This window comes from Siniperca chuatsi, linkage group LG3, assembly GCF_020085105.1.
Source record: "Siniperca chuatsi isolate FFG_IHB_CAS linkage group LG3, ASM2008510v1, whole genome shotgun sequence".
Lineage (NCBI taxonomy): Eukaryota > Metazoa > Chordata > Actinopteri > Centrarchiformes > Sinipercidae > Siniperca > Siniperca chuatsi.
The window spans coordinates 1,788,676-1,803,056 of record NC_058044.1 but is presented as its reverse complement, the minus strand read 5'-3'; the positions used below and the strand labels follow the sequence as shown (position 1 = coordinate 1,803,056).

At 42.1% G+C, this 14,381-nt stretch overlaps 3 protein-coding genes across 10 annotated transcripts in view; 1 reads left to right on the top strand and 2 right to left on the bottom strand.

The window, feature by feature from the left end:
* Nucleotides 1-14,381, bottom strand: part of LOC122873028 (NACHT, LRR and PYD domains-containing protein 12-like) — a 1,034,258-nt gene that overhangs the window by 277,732 nt on the left and 742,145 nt on the right. The gene's annotated exons all lie outside the window — the stretch shown is intronic.
* LOC122873033 (NACHT, LRR and PYD domains-containing protein 3-like) overlaps nucleotides 1-14,381 on the top strand; it is a 573,599-nt gene that overhangs the window by 110,103 nt on the left and 449,115 nt on the right. The gene's annotated exons all lie outside the window — the stretch shown is intronic.
* Nucleotides 1-14,381, bottom strand: part of ero1b (endoplasmic reticulum oxidoreductase 1 beta) — a 28,989-nt gene that overhangs the window by 6,113 nt on the left and 8,495 nt on the right. For both annotated transcript variants that reach the window (XM_044189381.1, XM_044189380.1), the window contains exons 3-15: nucleotides 13,189-13,272; nucleotides 12,900-12,941; nucleotides 10,353-10,435; nucleotides 8,927-9,000; nucleotides 8,424-8,544; nucleotides 7,045-7,091; nucleotides 5,709-5,720; nucleotides 5,586-5,612; nucleotides 4,322-4,414; nucleotides 2,139-2,385; nucleotides 1,905-1,974; nucleotides 1,378-1,464; nucleotides 382-515 (exon numbers count right to left, since the gene is read on the bottom strand). In XM_044189381.1, coding sequence (XP_044045316.1) covers nucleotides 382-515; nucleotides 1,378-1,464; nucleotides 1,905-1,974; nucleotides 2,139-2,385; nucleotides 4,322-4,414; nucleotides 5,586-5,612; nucleotides 5,709-5,720; nucleotides 7,045-7,091; nucleotides 8,424-8,544; nucleotides 8,927-9,000; nucleotides 10,353-10,435; nucleotides 12,900-12,941; nucleotides 13,189-13,272 — 1,121 coding nt within the window. The remainder of the gene's footprint in view (nucleotides 1-381; nucleotides 516-1,377; nucleotides 1,465-1,904; nucleotides 1,975-2,138; nucleotides 2,386-4,321; nucleotides 4,415-5,585; nucleotides 5,613-5,708; nucleotides 5,721-7,044; nucleotides 7,092-8,423; nucleotides 8,545-8,926; nucleotides 9,001-10,352; nucleotides 10,436-12,899; nucleotides 12,942-13,188; nucleotides 13,273-14,381) is intronic.

Here is a 14,381-nt window from a genome sequence, read left to right as displayed (position 1 = left end):
CGTCAGAGAAGCAGAGCCGCTCTGTTCCACAAGAAACGAAGTACTTCTTCCTGTTTACATCTAGCCGTAGTACGGTAGCCTCTGCAGGACACACTTACATATAGCAAACCACAATATTAGCCATTTCCAGCTGCACTGGTCCAGTCCTGCAGACGGCGGCAACACGACGAAATGCTTTTTAAGCATTAAGCAGAAAATGACGCCGAGACAAATAAAGTTTCAAAAACAAAATCAAAAAAAAAAAAAAAAAAGACAAATTAATAACTTGAGTTTTCTTAATCTTTAGATAACTTTACTGAATTTCAGTTCACTTATGTGTCGTGTTCAATCTCACGTCCACCTCGGCTCCTTTAGACGGCGTCCGGAGAGCAGCGAACGTACCTGCCGAAGCCGTTCAGTAAGGCCACGATCTCCTGTCGCGTCAGCTGGAAGCCTTTCGAGGGGCTGTGCTCGGGGAGGTTCTGGATCTCCTTCTCGGAGAAGAGGATCTTCAGCGCTGTACCCAGACCCTGAGTCTGCACACAACACACAGGTCACACAGGAAGCGGAGTCGTGTGAAAACTGTCAGAGAGCTCTGGTAGTGCTTTTATAAATTCACTGCGTACAGCAGGAACACATGCGTTGTAATACTTTGCACTCTTTCATCCTAAAAACCAGTCAGAGGCGCTGGTGTTAGCGACGGCTAGGAGCAGTTAGCCACACATTTCAGCTTCACAACACATTTCCTCAAATATCCAGAGGTCCACTGTTAAAGGAATAGTTTGATACATTAGGAAATATGCTACAGCAGGAAGCTGGTTAGCTTAGCTTAGCACAAACACTGGAAACAGAGGGAAACAGCTAGCCTGGCTCTGTTCAAAGGTAACAAAATCCACCTACTAGCACCTTTAAAATCGCACAAACTAACATGTTTTATCTTGTTGTTGGTCCGAACAAAAACACAAAGTGTAAAAACAACACTTAATATTTAATGAACAACCACGAGAGAGGTATCAATCTTCTCATCAAACTCTCAGCAAAGAAATTTCCCAAAACGTCAAACTATTCCTTTACATGACATTTTCCCATGAAGGGAACAGTCTTTAAATACCCAGTGCTGTTCTGACCTGTTATTTCATTATTTCATAATAGCTGCGTCAGGTTTGCCTATTGTATTAAAATCTGGCAAAGTTAGATGATATTAGTCAACTTTGTCACGTTGAAAAGTCTGAGATGTGAGCGCTGACTCCGCGGTCTGGAGTTTATCGTATTCCTGTCTGAACCACATGCAGTTACTGTTTTAGTCACATTTTTCATGAAATTTGTATTTGATTGATGCAAATAAAATAACTCAATAACAATTCAACATATTTTAATAAGTTTTATAAAGTGGCTCACCTGTAGTTTTCCCCACAGTCGACATTTACTGCAGCCGACACAGTCCATGATCCTGGAGATGTTTTTAAAATGGAGGCGGAATTCCTCCTGAAGGATAAAAGAGGAGACGAGTTTCTGTTTATCACAAAAACCTCTAAGATCAAACGTGTATTAAGTAGCGTTCGTGTATGAAAATATATATATATATATATATATATATATATATATGATAGAAAATAAGAGTTAAACATTGTGTCACTGATTTCCTGAATTAAATTAAGGATATATATTTATACATTTTAAAGGCTATGGAGTTTGGATACGCTACTGTTTTGTAAAAAATAGGGTTACACACACACACACACACACACACACACACACACACACACACACACACACACACACACACACACAGCTGCCCTCTTGTTAATGAGCAGTGAAGCCAAACAAAGGTCAGAATAAAAGGCACCTGCTCTGTCGAAACCACAGAAACAAACAACGTCAGACATCACACACACAGTCACACACAGACTGTTAAAGACTTTCACCTTTAATGTTTTGGCTTCAATTTTGTGCCCTGCGAACATGGACTTCTCATCAAAGTGCATTGGGAAAGTTCTGGAAGACAAAAAGCAGCCGTTAAGTCTCATAATAACCGCTGAACTTACAAAAATGACCTGCACACAGCATTTCTGTGTTTGAATAAAGCGACGGGCATCAGCACTTTATTTCACACCACGCCCGCGGATCATCTCTGAACACATACTCTTGTTGCGTCTCACCTGATCTCACTGAAGACCTGCAGCAGCAGGTCCTTGGTGGCTCCGTCCTCCTGAGCGTTTCCAGTGTACAGGTTGACAAATGCTCGTTCGAAGTACGGCGCCACCTTGTAGAGCGCCCGCAGCTCGATCAGGTACAGGAAGTACAGGTTCTTCAGCCGCCGCGTGCCCTCGCCCTTCGTCTCTGCCGTGTCAAAGCGCCGTCGAAACTCCTGAACGTTTGGGCCCCAGACCGACCGGCCCCAACCCTCTGAGCAATCAAACAACGAGAGTTTACTTCTTCAGAGACAAGAGCGTACACATATTAACCCTTAAGCAGCAATTTTTAAAGGTTAACTTGATGTATTAGGAACACAAATTATTGCCATAAAAATATTATACATAAAAAAAAATTTTTCACTTTCACCGATTTAATTTTTTTAACCCACATCAGAAATGATAAAAACACCCAGAGACAATGAGTTAAGATCATAACAATTAAATATTCATTCATTTTCAGGATTTTAACCCTTTAATTGCCAATGTGTTTACATGATGCTACTGTAAATTTTTATGATAAAAACAAAAAAATGAAATATTTTCCATATACTAAATGCAAACTGGACTTTTTAGGGGATTATCACAGCCTGGGATATGTCAATGATTAACAACAAAATTGATTTTTATGCATTATTATTTTTGTGCAGTGCCAGCAGTGTATTAGTGGGAAAAAATGTCCAACACAGGATTTTAACCCTTTAATTATTTAACTGTGATAAAACACACTGTATAATCTAAAGCAAAAAACGACAAAACATGTCCGTATCAAATAACTGGCATAAGAATATTATATATTAAAAAAATTCCACTTTCACTGATTAATTTTTTTAACCCACATCAGTCCTAATCATAACAATTAAATATTCATTTAATTGCCAATGTGTTTACATGATGCTACTGTAAATTTTTATGATAAAAACACAAAAATGAAATATTTTCCATATACTAAATGCAAACTGGATTTTTTTTTAGGGGATTATCACAGCCTGGGATATGTCAACAAATGTCCGTGTCAAAAAACTGCCATAAAAATGTTATATATAAATATTTTTTCCACTTTCAATTAGTTATTTTTTAACCCACATCAGTCCTGATCATAACAATTAAATATTCATTCATTTTCAGGATTTTAACCCTGTAATTGTCAATTTGTTTGACATGATGCCACTGTTGTTGTTTATGAGAAAAACACAAGAAATGAAATATGCTCCGTTATCACAGCCTGGGACATGTCAATGATTAACAACAACATTGATTTTTATACATTATTATTTTTTGTGCAGTGTTAGATTTTAAAAACAAACAACTCACACTCAGTGCATTAGAGGACAAAAAAAAAAAGTTTTCCCTTTTACTGAGTCCTTCTTAGTTTCCTCAGCACTGTGAAAGATCTTTTCTCCATCTTGCCAGGTATGAAATTAATATCCCCTCAAGCTTGATATACTTATAGTTGCATAAACTCACTGATGGTCTCAAAAACAAAGCCAGCATTTGTTTTCATTTGCACTTCTATATCAAAGTTCAGCTCAAGTACACCCCTGTAGTTTATCTTCAAAGAGCGAAATTCTCTGCGATTTGTCATTTCTATATCTCAGCAACTCTGAAAGCCTGATATCACAGAATTTGTCATTTTAGTTTTCCTTTACCGTGTATTATTGGCTATGTTATAGGATCGGATTCGTATAATCTTATCAACTCTTTTTGTCATTTTACCGGATTCGTTATCATAAACGTTTCATTATTTATTGCCTCTTTAAGGTTACCTGGTTGTTATTTAGGCCTTTTGACGACGTCCAGACCGTCTGCAGCTGCTGGGTATCAGACCTTTTACTTTTAGACTGAATTTTATTCAGACCAATCAGCTGCTTGTGTTTAGACAACATTAAACATTTGAGAAGTTTGGCTTTTTTTTTTTTTTTTGTTCAATGAAAAAAGATTTTGTTCTCAAAGTAAGATATCAATTTGTCGTATCAATCGTATCAGCACGAGTATCAAACCCTTTCAACAATAACCGGCCCTGACCATGCGTTCTATTTTTTCCTTGTAAGATAAAAAAAATATAGACATAATATGACATTAAAAACCATATAAATTGACATGCAGCCTGCAGCTGTAGTGAAACCCTGCGTTAGCTTCGTTAGCCGTACCGTTCAGCAGGTACTCGGCACACAGGTGGATGTTGATGCTGCTGTGGAGGCCCGAGATGAGCCGGTAGAAAACTCTCTTCTCTAAACACAAACCTGCAGAGAGAGAGACAGTAGAGAAGAGAGAGTTAACGAGGTCGAGTTTTATTAATCCAAGCAGACGAACTAAAGAATCCAAAGGAATGTACTTCTTTAAAAAGTTCAGTTTCCTTTCTTCATTAAATGCATCTGCATGCCGAACACCACATGGAATAAGTGATACAATGTTTATTTGCAATTTGGGTGAATTGACCCTTTAAGATGTTGTATTTACATTCATTTCAGAGTCTCCCTGTTGGTTATAAAGTGTACATTTCTAAACCCTGCCAGCGCAGTCGGCCGCTCAGCTTCTGGAGACTCGAACTCCGAAGCGTTACAGTTGATGTTTAGATCTTTGCAGCGACAGAAAGATGCTGAAACAGCGCTGAACTAAACGTGTGGTGGAAGTTTCCACAAGTATTATCCACCACAATATTAAAAATAAGGTCAAATTACAGCTACAGAGTGATAACTGAGTTTTGTCCAGTCACCTGGACTCCTGCTTCTTTCTGCTTTTACAACAATGAAAAGAAGTGTTGGTGTCTTTCTGACGTTTGTACATGTGTGTGATTTAATGTCTCATTCTGTCAACTGAACTAAACCAAAACCTGTCCGGCACACAGTTTCGCTTCTCTCGGCGAGGTCTGATTTAGCCGAGGATGAACGGACATCGTGTTAATGAGGCTGAACAACAGACGACCGACGGCTCTGCGCGAAGGCTTCTTCAACAAACTCTGCGATGTTTCAGCGGGCAGACTGTCTGCAGAAACACTCGAGGAGGAAACCGAGAGGAGATAAGAGGCCCGCTGCTGTCAGCTGCTGCTGAGGACGGCAGGAAACGTGTTAAAGCAGAAGTGGGAGTTTCGTTCACGCAGGAGGAACAGCGATGGAGAGTTCACCTCAAAGTGTCTGTGGTTGTTTTTAAATGTACAGCAGGAGACGAATGACGACTCATTTTATACTTTCCTAACTGAAGTTTTTCTTCAGGTTCATTTAAATGACATGGAAACGTAAAAGTGCTTCAACTTGTCAAAGTCTCACATCACCCGAGATGCTCGTTTCTAGGTCGAGAGCTGCCAGGAAGCAAATGTTTAAAGAGGAAGTAGAAAGTTGTTTTGTTAATGTCGCAGAATATTTCCTGAAGAACTACGTGAAAAAGAAAAAGATGAGAACACGAGGAAGTACGTACCTTCAAGCCACTTGTAGAAACCCTCTCCTGCAACACGAGCGACATCAGAAACAAGATCTCGTCAGTTTTTTTACAGCACAGCATAAAAATAAATTCCCGTGAAGACAGTTTCGTTTTACTCACCATCGTCGTCTCCTGAACACAGAAAGACAGACAGAGAGAGAACAAAGCTCTGTTAGATCTGATCTATTAATAAAACACAAACCTCTGCAACACAAACGGATAAACACACAAAAACCCAGAACGGAGCGTCGACTCGAGAAGCTTCAGCTGCCGCTTCTAGTTATTCTACAGAAAATCTATTCAGCCTGGACGTTTAGAAAAAAACAGGATGATTAATTTGAGTTGTTTATTGTAAACTGGAGGAGATTAAAGTACAATATCGTCTACATAGCACAGAAAGGTTTGTCATTAGACGTGGGTGGATGTGGAAATGATGTAGTACTAGTAGGTGTGATGTAATGGATAGTTAACCGATGGACTACATGATCACATGATGATCAACAAAACAAACCATTGAGCTGCTGAAGTTCGTCATTTTTTGTAACATTGATCGCATTTACTTTGAAATATATATATATGAAGTTCTTATTTTAACTAATATATATATATATATATATATTATTATTTTGTCATTTTTTCGGGCAGTAACACAACTTTTGCATTTTCACAATTTAAGACAGTTTAAAAGAAGTTAGAGTGTCTCAAGCCTGCTTGTTCTTCACTTGATCACTGCGAGTTGTTATAAAATATCACAGGATGCCCACCGGTCGTAGAAAAACTGATTCGTCATTTCAAAAGCGAAACCATTTCATGCTGGTTAAAAACATCTACGCCTCACTGGTACATTATGTCTAATGTTGCGGGTTAAATGTCCCGTCTCGGTGAGGCATTATGGGTAAAGATAAGGATTAGAGATATTTTTAAAAACAGCTTCCGTTTCATCTCGTCGTTAACAAGCGAGTCACGACTCTGCTGCTCCTTGGTGGTCAGATTAAAACTTTTCAACAATAATATGGAAGTGATACCAATGAAAGCCCATTATGACTTATTATCTCGTAATTATGATATAACAGGAAATAAATCTCAGGTCGTGTGCGTTTACTTCCAAAGATCTGAGGTTCGGGACTGACACCAGAACAATACTTCTTTCAGGACCGTACTTTGACGACTACCAGCATGTTTCGTTTAAAGAAAGTTCTCAAATGTGAAATGTTGTTTAAACACAAGCTGCTGCACAGCAACGTCAAAAGCCTCAAAGTGGAAACATTCACGACGGAATAAGGAGCCATCTGATCGAAGACATTAGACGCCGGCTTTCAGTACTCGACTACAGACACATTTCGGTACCAATGAAGTATTTAGGAGCAGCATCGTCATGACAACAAACTGTTTTAGTTTGTTGAAACTGCAGCTGATGCAACTGTAAACTGAGCAGTTATTGATTTTTCAGACTCACCTCTGCTCGGAGCCAGAGGGTTCAGAGGTCGGTACACCGATCTGGGCCTGTCCACAGAAACAGATTCTCGTTAAATGATCAATAATCATCATCACAGGTTTAGAGTCAAACTGGCAGGAGGATGATTTTCAACAATTTGAACATTTCTTGGCAAATAAAAAAAGGACACAGAACAGAATTCACTGTTTCATATATTTGTGGGGGAAAAAACAGCTTTATCTTTATCAGCTTTACTGCAGAAACACTAAAAACACACTTCTCTCAATAACCAACATTTATAATTTCACAGTTCTGTGAGCCCAAAGGCCGATGCAGATTATTAAGATATATTTCTTCATCGTTTGTTTTAAAGTAGCGTTTTGTACATTTTGAAAGACAATTAAGCAATAAAGACAATACGGATAAAGAATCGAGGAAATATTGTTTTCTAATCAATCTTTCAAAAAAAAGAAAATGACACAAACTCTTGAACTCTTGTATTGCGACAGAATTCAAAGTCTGACGAAAATAAATACAGACTTTGACAGACAGCGTAAGAAACGTATGAAACAAATGTCACATGTTTGGAACATAAACATAAGAATCAATCGAATATTAACTGAATAACACTGATAAATCAATACTCAGCAGTTTATCTGTACTGTGTGTGTGTGTGTGTGTGTGTGGCAGCTGAGATGTATCAAAACACACTGATACTGATATCAATAAAGTGATTTTGGTCAATAGAATATTGTGATGATGTTAAAACGCGTTACAGATTGGCGATCGGATTCTATATCGACGAATGAAGGGATGATCGACGATCGGTTTTTCCTACGCCGATATTAAGGCGATTTTAACTAACTTACTATCAGAACTAAGATGTTATAAAATAATCTCTAGTATCTGCGCCCTGCTGTGTTTTTTTGTGCTTTACGTAACCGCTGTGAAACATGCTATAAAAGGTTTATTTCTCCGATTTACCGGCTTTCTCGCTACCGGCGCTCCCTCTCCTCCTTCACTCTATAGGTCGCTCGACCACCACCGTCTCTCTCTCTCTCAAACAAATGAACACAAACCAAAGGAAGCTTCTTGGTATCGCTATTTTCCAGGATAGACCGCGAGCCAGACGCAGACTCCGAAGCTGGCTACATTAGCTTCTCTTAGCTAACGCTCACACCTGGGAGAGCGTCACAGTCTGGTCCATGAACGCCGCCCGGTTTCAGTGATATTTCAGGCTGACTGCAGTTTGATTGGCTATCGCAGCAAGACATCGGTTGATGCTGTTTTAACTTTTCCACCGCAGGTCGCTGCATTGACCCCCAACCACTGTGTGTGTGTGTGTGTGGTCATCTGTGTGTGTGTGTGTGTGTGTGTGTGTGTGTGTGTGCGCGTCTCACTTGAAGCAGTTTTCCTCGTAGATGCTGTTCCAGACTCTCCAGGCTGAAGGACCCTTGTATCCAGTGAATCGCTCCGGATTCAGCAGCAGATCCACATACTCAGAATCTGGAGAGGTTTCATCTAAAACACACACACACACACACACACACACACACACTTTAATGGACTGAAATCATCGTAACATGTAAGCGAGCTTGCTGTGACGTGTCAGTATCTGTTCTCGGAGTCTCACCAGTCGTGGAGCTAAAAATGTAAAGTTTGTCCCGAGGGTGGCGCTAGAGGAAACGTCACGAGGTCATTAACATCTAAAGAAACGTGATCAGGAGATGTCACGGAGATTTCCCCATTAGGTTCTGATATTGCTGTGTTGGCGGTGTTAGAATTAAAGGAGGGTCACGAAAATCATTAGGATTCATCCTCTGGGGAGCGGGAATATCCGCCATTAATGTCACGGAGACATTTTGTGCTTTAGGTCAAAGTGTTGGACGGAGTGAATCCTCACCATCCAGCTCGCAGAAGTGGTCCTGAGCATCGTCGTGTCTCGCCCAGTCAGCGAACGCCTCTTTACTCTGGTTACTGAAACAGGAAGTTAATATAAAGTTAATTGATCACAGAGGAGAAACCATGACATCAAATATAGATAAGAATATGATCAGATGAACACCTTGAATTTTTAAAAACTCATTAAGAAACAAAAACAAAAAAATTTATGAGCAATTTTCTTTCATTGTTTACCGTTTCAGGAGCGTTTTAACAACGACTCAAATCTTTCTGACTGAGCAATGTCAACACGCTCCTAAAAATCTAAACGGTTTGGAAAAGAAAGTAAACAGACACCGAGAAATTAATATTTAAGGGGGTAGGACTAAACGATAAATCATTTTTATATCAAAATCACAAATTTGAAAAAGTGGAATTTTCAAATCGCGAGAGCCACGATTTTAAATTACAAACTTAGATAAATAATCAACAGAGTCTTAACGAGCCGCCGGAGGTTAAAGGTTTAGTCTGTGACGAGCGAGCTACAATAACCGTCGCCAGCAAAGTTACTCAGGGAATACAGCGTGACAGGAAACTCATAAAATGTGGACTGAAGTGGTGAGTTTAGTGGAAGAGAAGCAGGAACCAGATCAGTTTGTGATGAACACCTGGTGCAAACGCAAACACAGAACTTATAGAAAATAATTTAAATCGCAATATTAGTCAGAATCGTAACGAGATCTTTTACACTAATTGTTCAATCAGATGGACGACATGGAGGATTCAGGATTAATGTAACAGTAGACAACAACATAAAGAAGACTTAAATCTGAATTTTCATGATCTTCTTTAAGGTTTGAACTTCAGGGATCCACAGCTACCCTCTGATTATAGATTACCGATTAAAGAGATTGGCTGCGGGTTTCGAGGTTTGCAAGTTTACAGTTTGGTGCAACTACAGAGCCAGAGGGTGGACTTCAGAAATGTGTCCAAAAATATCCTCTAGCTCATGCTGAGAGACATGTAAAGAAATAAGTGCGACGTGGTCCACAAATACAGTGCAGGTTTCATATCACAGCCCTGATGCGACTCTGTGTGACTGTACACAGCCTGAGGTCATTTTCAGACTTCTGAGTCGAGCAGGTTTTTAACATCAAGAGCGTTGTACTATAACTGATCTGTGGTTTGGATATTCCTTAAATCAGATTCTCTAACTCGAGCCGTCTCAGCTTATGACGACCCTCCGCTTCTTCCACGGCAGCGGAGCGGTGAAGGTCAGTCTGCTGCTTTGTGGCTTTGAACGGTGAGAAACTGCCAGCAGACGCTGGTAAATGTTTGACCTGGTTACTGTCAGCTGCTGGAGCTGCTTTGCATTTTTGAAAATGAGCTGCTGACACAGTGAAAGTGTTGTGCAGAGGAAACAGACAGGACGTGGTCTGAGGTGTCACCTCAGGGTGCTGTTGATCGCGCCCAGTTCTTTGGCCTGTTCGCACTCCGTCATGTCCGACATCGTATTCGCTGCCTGGGAGTACTGGAGACAGAGAGAGGGAGAGAGTTAGTGAGAGGGATATTACAGCCGCTGTCGTGCTAATAATAATACTACTATGATCTCTACACAGATTTCTAATTATCTTTGACTTTATCAACACCTAAAGAGCAGTGAAGTGTGAGGGGAAATGTTTTTCTTCACTGTAAATTCCCCATTTCAAAGTTTTATCGTAATGATATCATTAACACAGAATCGCTGTACTGCAATAACTTGCTGATGTTTTCTTAAACTTTGCCAAAAGTAGTTTTTTTAATTTTTGGGGACATTTTGGGGAAATAGGCTTATTCGCTTTCTCCCCGAGAGTCAGACGAGAAGATCGATACCGCTCTGTGTGTTCAACGTGAAGCTACAGCCAGCAGCCGGTTAGCTAAGCCTAGCATAAAAACTGGAAACGGGGCGGACAGCTAACCCGACTCTGTCCGAAAGTAATCCACCATCTAGCACCTTTAAAGCTCACTAATCAACACGTTGTTTCTCATTTGTTTACCAAAGTTTAAAGACAACACGTTCATATTTAACATACAGCCATGACAGGGGTATCAATCTTCGTGCCCTCCGTCCCAGTAACCCCGCAGTATGTTGTTGTTACACTTTGGTTTAAACAAACGAGATGTAACGTGTGAATTCGTGCGCCTCAGATGTGTTTGAAGGTTAAGCTAAACAGCTGCTGGTTGTAGCTTCATATTTTACCGTACAGACACGAGAGTGATATCGATCTGAACCATCTAACTCTCCGTCAGAAAGCAAATAAGCGTATTTTCCACGAGCTGACGATGGAAGAAGCTGAGGAGTCGTCATCGTCTGTGTTGAGAGTTGCACATGCGCAGCAGTGATCGGGCGCTCACGGGAAAATGGCGGCGGGTAAAGACAACGTTTTTCAGCTGAAGCGCAAGCGAGCATTTCAACTATCCCGTAAACAGGAGTTTAGTTGGGTGGCGTTAAGAGGACGTGGGCGAAACTCCAACTATGCTGCCAAGTTTGAGAGCAAGGTGGATAAAACGTTTGATAACCACTAATAAATGTATAGAGGCGAGTAAAAATGTACTTCGGGCAAGTAGATTTCTGGCCCACTTGTCCGACTGGGCAAGTAAAAAACCCTGAACCCTGCACAGGTTCAGTGTTTCATATATATTTCCAGAGGAGAAGCACTTTGAGCCTCACGCTTTCTGCACGAATAACCTGTTGAGCTCCAGGTGAGTTGGTTAGGATTTTGTAAACTCCTGTAGACTGAGACTTTCCTCACACACTGCTGAGGCGGCACATATTCAGGTTTCCTTTAATCCCTCCCACCGAGCTTCCCCGCCGCCGGTCAGTGAGGCGGATTCGACCTTCACCGAGGCGAGTGCAGATGTCCACACACTTCTGGCTCGTTACAAGACAAACACCAGGCTGTGAGCCAAGAGCGGTGCAAACACTCAGCCTCTGCGTGGAAACTATCAGACGAGATAAGCCGAGTGGTCCGAGAGTTAACAGAGAGTGTGTGTGTGTGTTTACTGAATCAGCTGATGAGACAGAAAGTGCTGGAACAAATGCAGCTGCTTCTAAACTCCATTAAACAGGTTAAAGGAGTTTGTTGTCCAGAGACGAACAGGTGTGCAGTCCGTCTGGTTCACCTCTGGTTCAGCTTCTCGGCTGATTAATTAAAAGGATAAGTCTGGTGATGGTCTACATTGTATTTTAACCAGCAGTGAACGTATCTGCTAACACGTGTTGTGTGTGAATCACAGCCTGGTGGATCTCCGTCCTCTGAGCTCCATCAGTGTTTGATAAAAAACTACAGCGAGCAGCCGTTTGAGGAAACTACTGAGCCTTTTTGAACAGGAAACTATAGATCTGTGAGGAAGATTTACGTCTTCAGCAGGAACCAACGGGCTCGGAGCTGAGAGCCGCAGACAGGAAGTGAGACGGTTCTGAGGGACGGACTGACGTGTTGTTTATTTGGGTCTTTTGATCTGATTTGTTGACTAATAACAGCAGAATTATCCTTTAACTCTGTCTTAGGCAGCAGCTGATATGAACGTTGTATAGTATGATATTTTGGGCCGAGGATCGAACGTTACCAACCAAAACGTGTCTGCGGCACAGAGTATCAAAGACGTATTGAACGTCTGGATAGATTCATAATCTTACTGACTCCTGATTTCTATCTAAATTTGGGCAAATGTAATTAATAAAATGCATTTTATTCAGGTTAAGTTCTTGTATGCTATGTAACTTAGCGACACATCCTCAGCTAAGGTCAATCAAACTCTGGTAGCATTAAACGACTGCCTGGAAATACAAGCGCGGAAATTACACCCGACACAAGGGATCATGGGTAGTAGGTATATAACGCCTGGACTGATGGTTAGTATTGACCAGTGGTACACTTTTGCATAAATCACTCGTGTTTCTAGCTGAGAGAACAAAGAGAAATGTTTAAGTCCCGTCAAACATTCATCTTCACCTTGTTGTAGTTCCCAGACTTGATGCCCACTGGGATCTTACTCTGTAAAACACAACAGAGACAAACAAACAGTAAGAGCAAAACAACTGAACCCTAAATCTTCCATCTGAAAACTCTACAGTAAGTTAATCAGCGTTTAACTGGTGTTCGAAGGTAATTTATAGTTAATAACTATAAATAAAAGTACAGGCTAATAGACTAAAACCTGTTATTGAGTATCTAGAAAAGTGCTGCATAAATGAGATGCATTATTATTATAATTTTTAAGTGGGTGTGGTTGACCTCTGACCTCTGGACAGGGCTCCACATGGCAGTCTTTGATGGCGCAATGTCCGTCGTCAGGCCAGAAGGGACACGGTCGCCTCAGGTTCACCTGAGAAAAGACAGGAACAATGTCAGTAAGGGAGACACACGGTCACGTTAAACATCACACAAACACAAAACGAAACAATGGCTCATCTCAGCAAGTTGAAACGTGTTACTGCGGCCCGTCGCTGTCGGTTCATCACATGACGACGGTTAAACGCTGAAATACAGCAGCCATCAAGGATCGAATCAGATCTGAGCTGCAGAGGACGCAGCGATCCACCACCTGGCTCACAGGTGGGATACAGACGTGACGTGCGAGCCTGAAATCTTTACCGCGTGACATTTAGCATGCCGTGTTAGCATTAATCTCAAAGTACAGCCGAGGTATTTGACTTTACAGTTTTGCTAGAGGAAAAGCCCCAAGAGATCAAAGTAATTCAGATGAAGAAAGTCGGAAATTTCAGCTCATCACTTGAACTTTCTCACGTTATAAACTCTGAATGTGGAGCTCCGGGACTCGGTCCCGTCAGCCTGTGATGCTAACAGTGACGTTAGCTCGAGCGGCTACAGCGCGGCCGTCAGTCTGCGATGCTAACAGTGACGTCAGCTCGAGCGGCTACAGCGCGGCCGTCAGCCTGCGATGCTAACAGTGACGTCAGCTCGAGCGGCTACAGCGCGGCCGTCAGCCTGCGATGCTAACAGTGGCGTCAGCTCGGCGGCTACAGCGCGGCCGTCAGCCTGCGATGCTAACAGTAGCGTCAGCTCGGCGGCTACAGCGCGGCGTCAGCCTGCGATGCTAACAGTGGCGTCAGCTCGGCGGCTACAGCGCGGCCGTCAGCCTGCGATGCTAACAGTGTCAGCTCAGCGTCAGCTCGGCGGCTACAGCGGCCGTCAGCCTGCGATGCTAACAGTGACGTCAGCTCGGCGGCTACAGCGCGGCCGTCAGCCTGCGATGCTAACAGTGGCGTCAGCTCGGCGGCTACAGCGCGGCCGTCAGCCTGCGATGCTAACAGTGGCGTCAGCTCGGCGGCTACAGCGCGGCCGTCAGCCTGCGATGCTAACAGTGACGTCAGCTCGGCGGCTACAGCGCGGCCGTCAGCCTGCGATGCTAACAGTGGCGTCAGCTCGGCGGCTACAGCGCGGCCGTCAGCCTGCGATGCTAACAGTGACGTC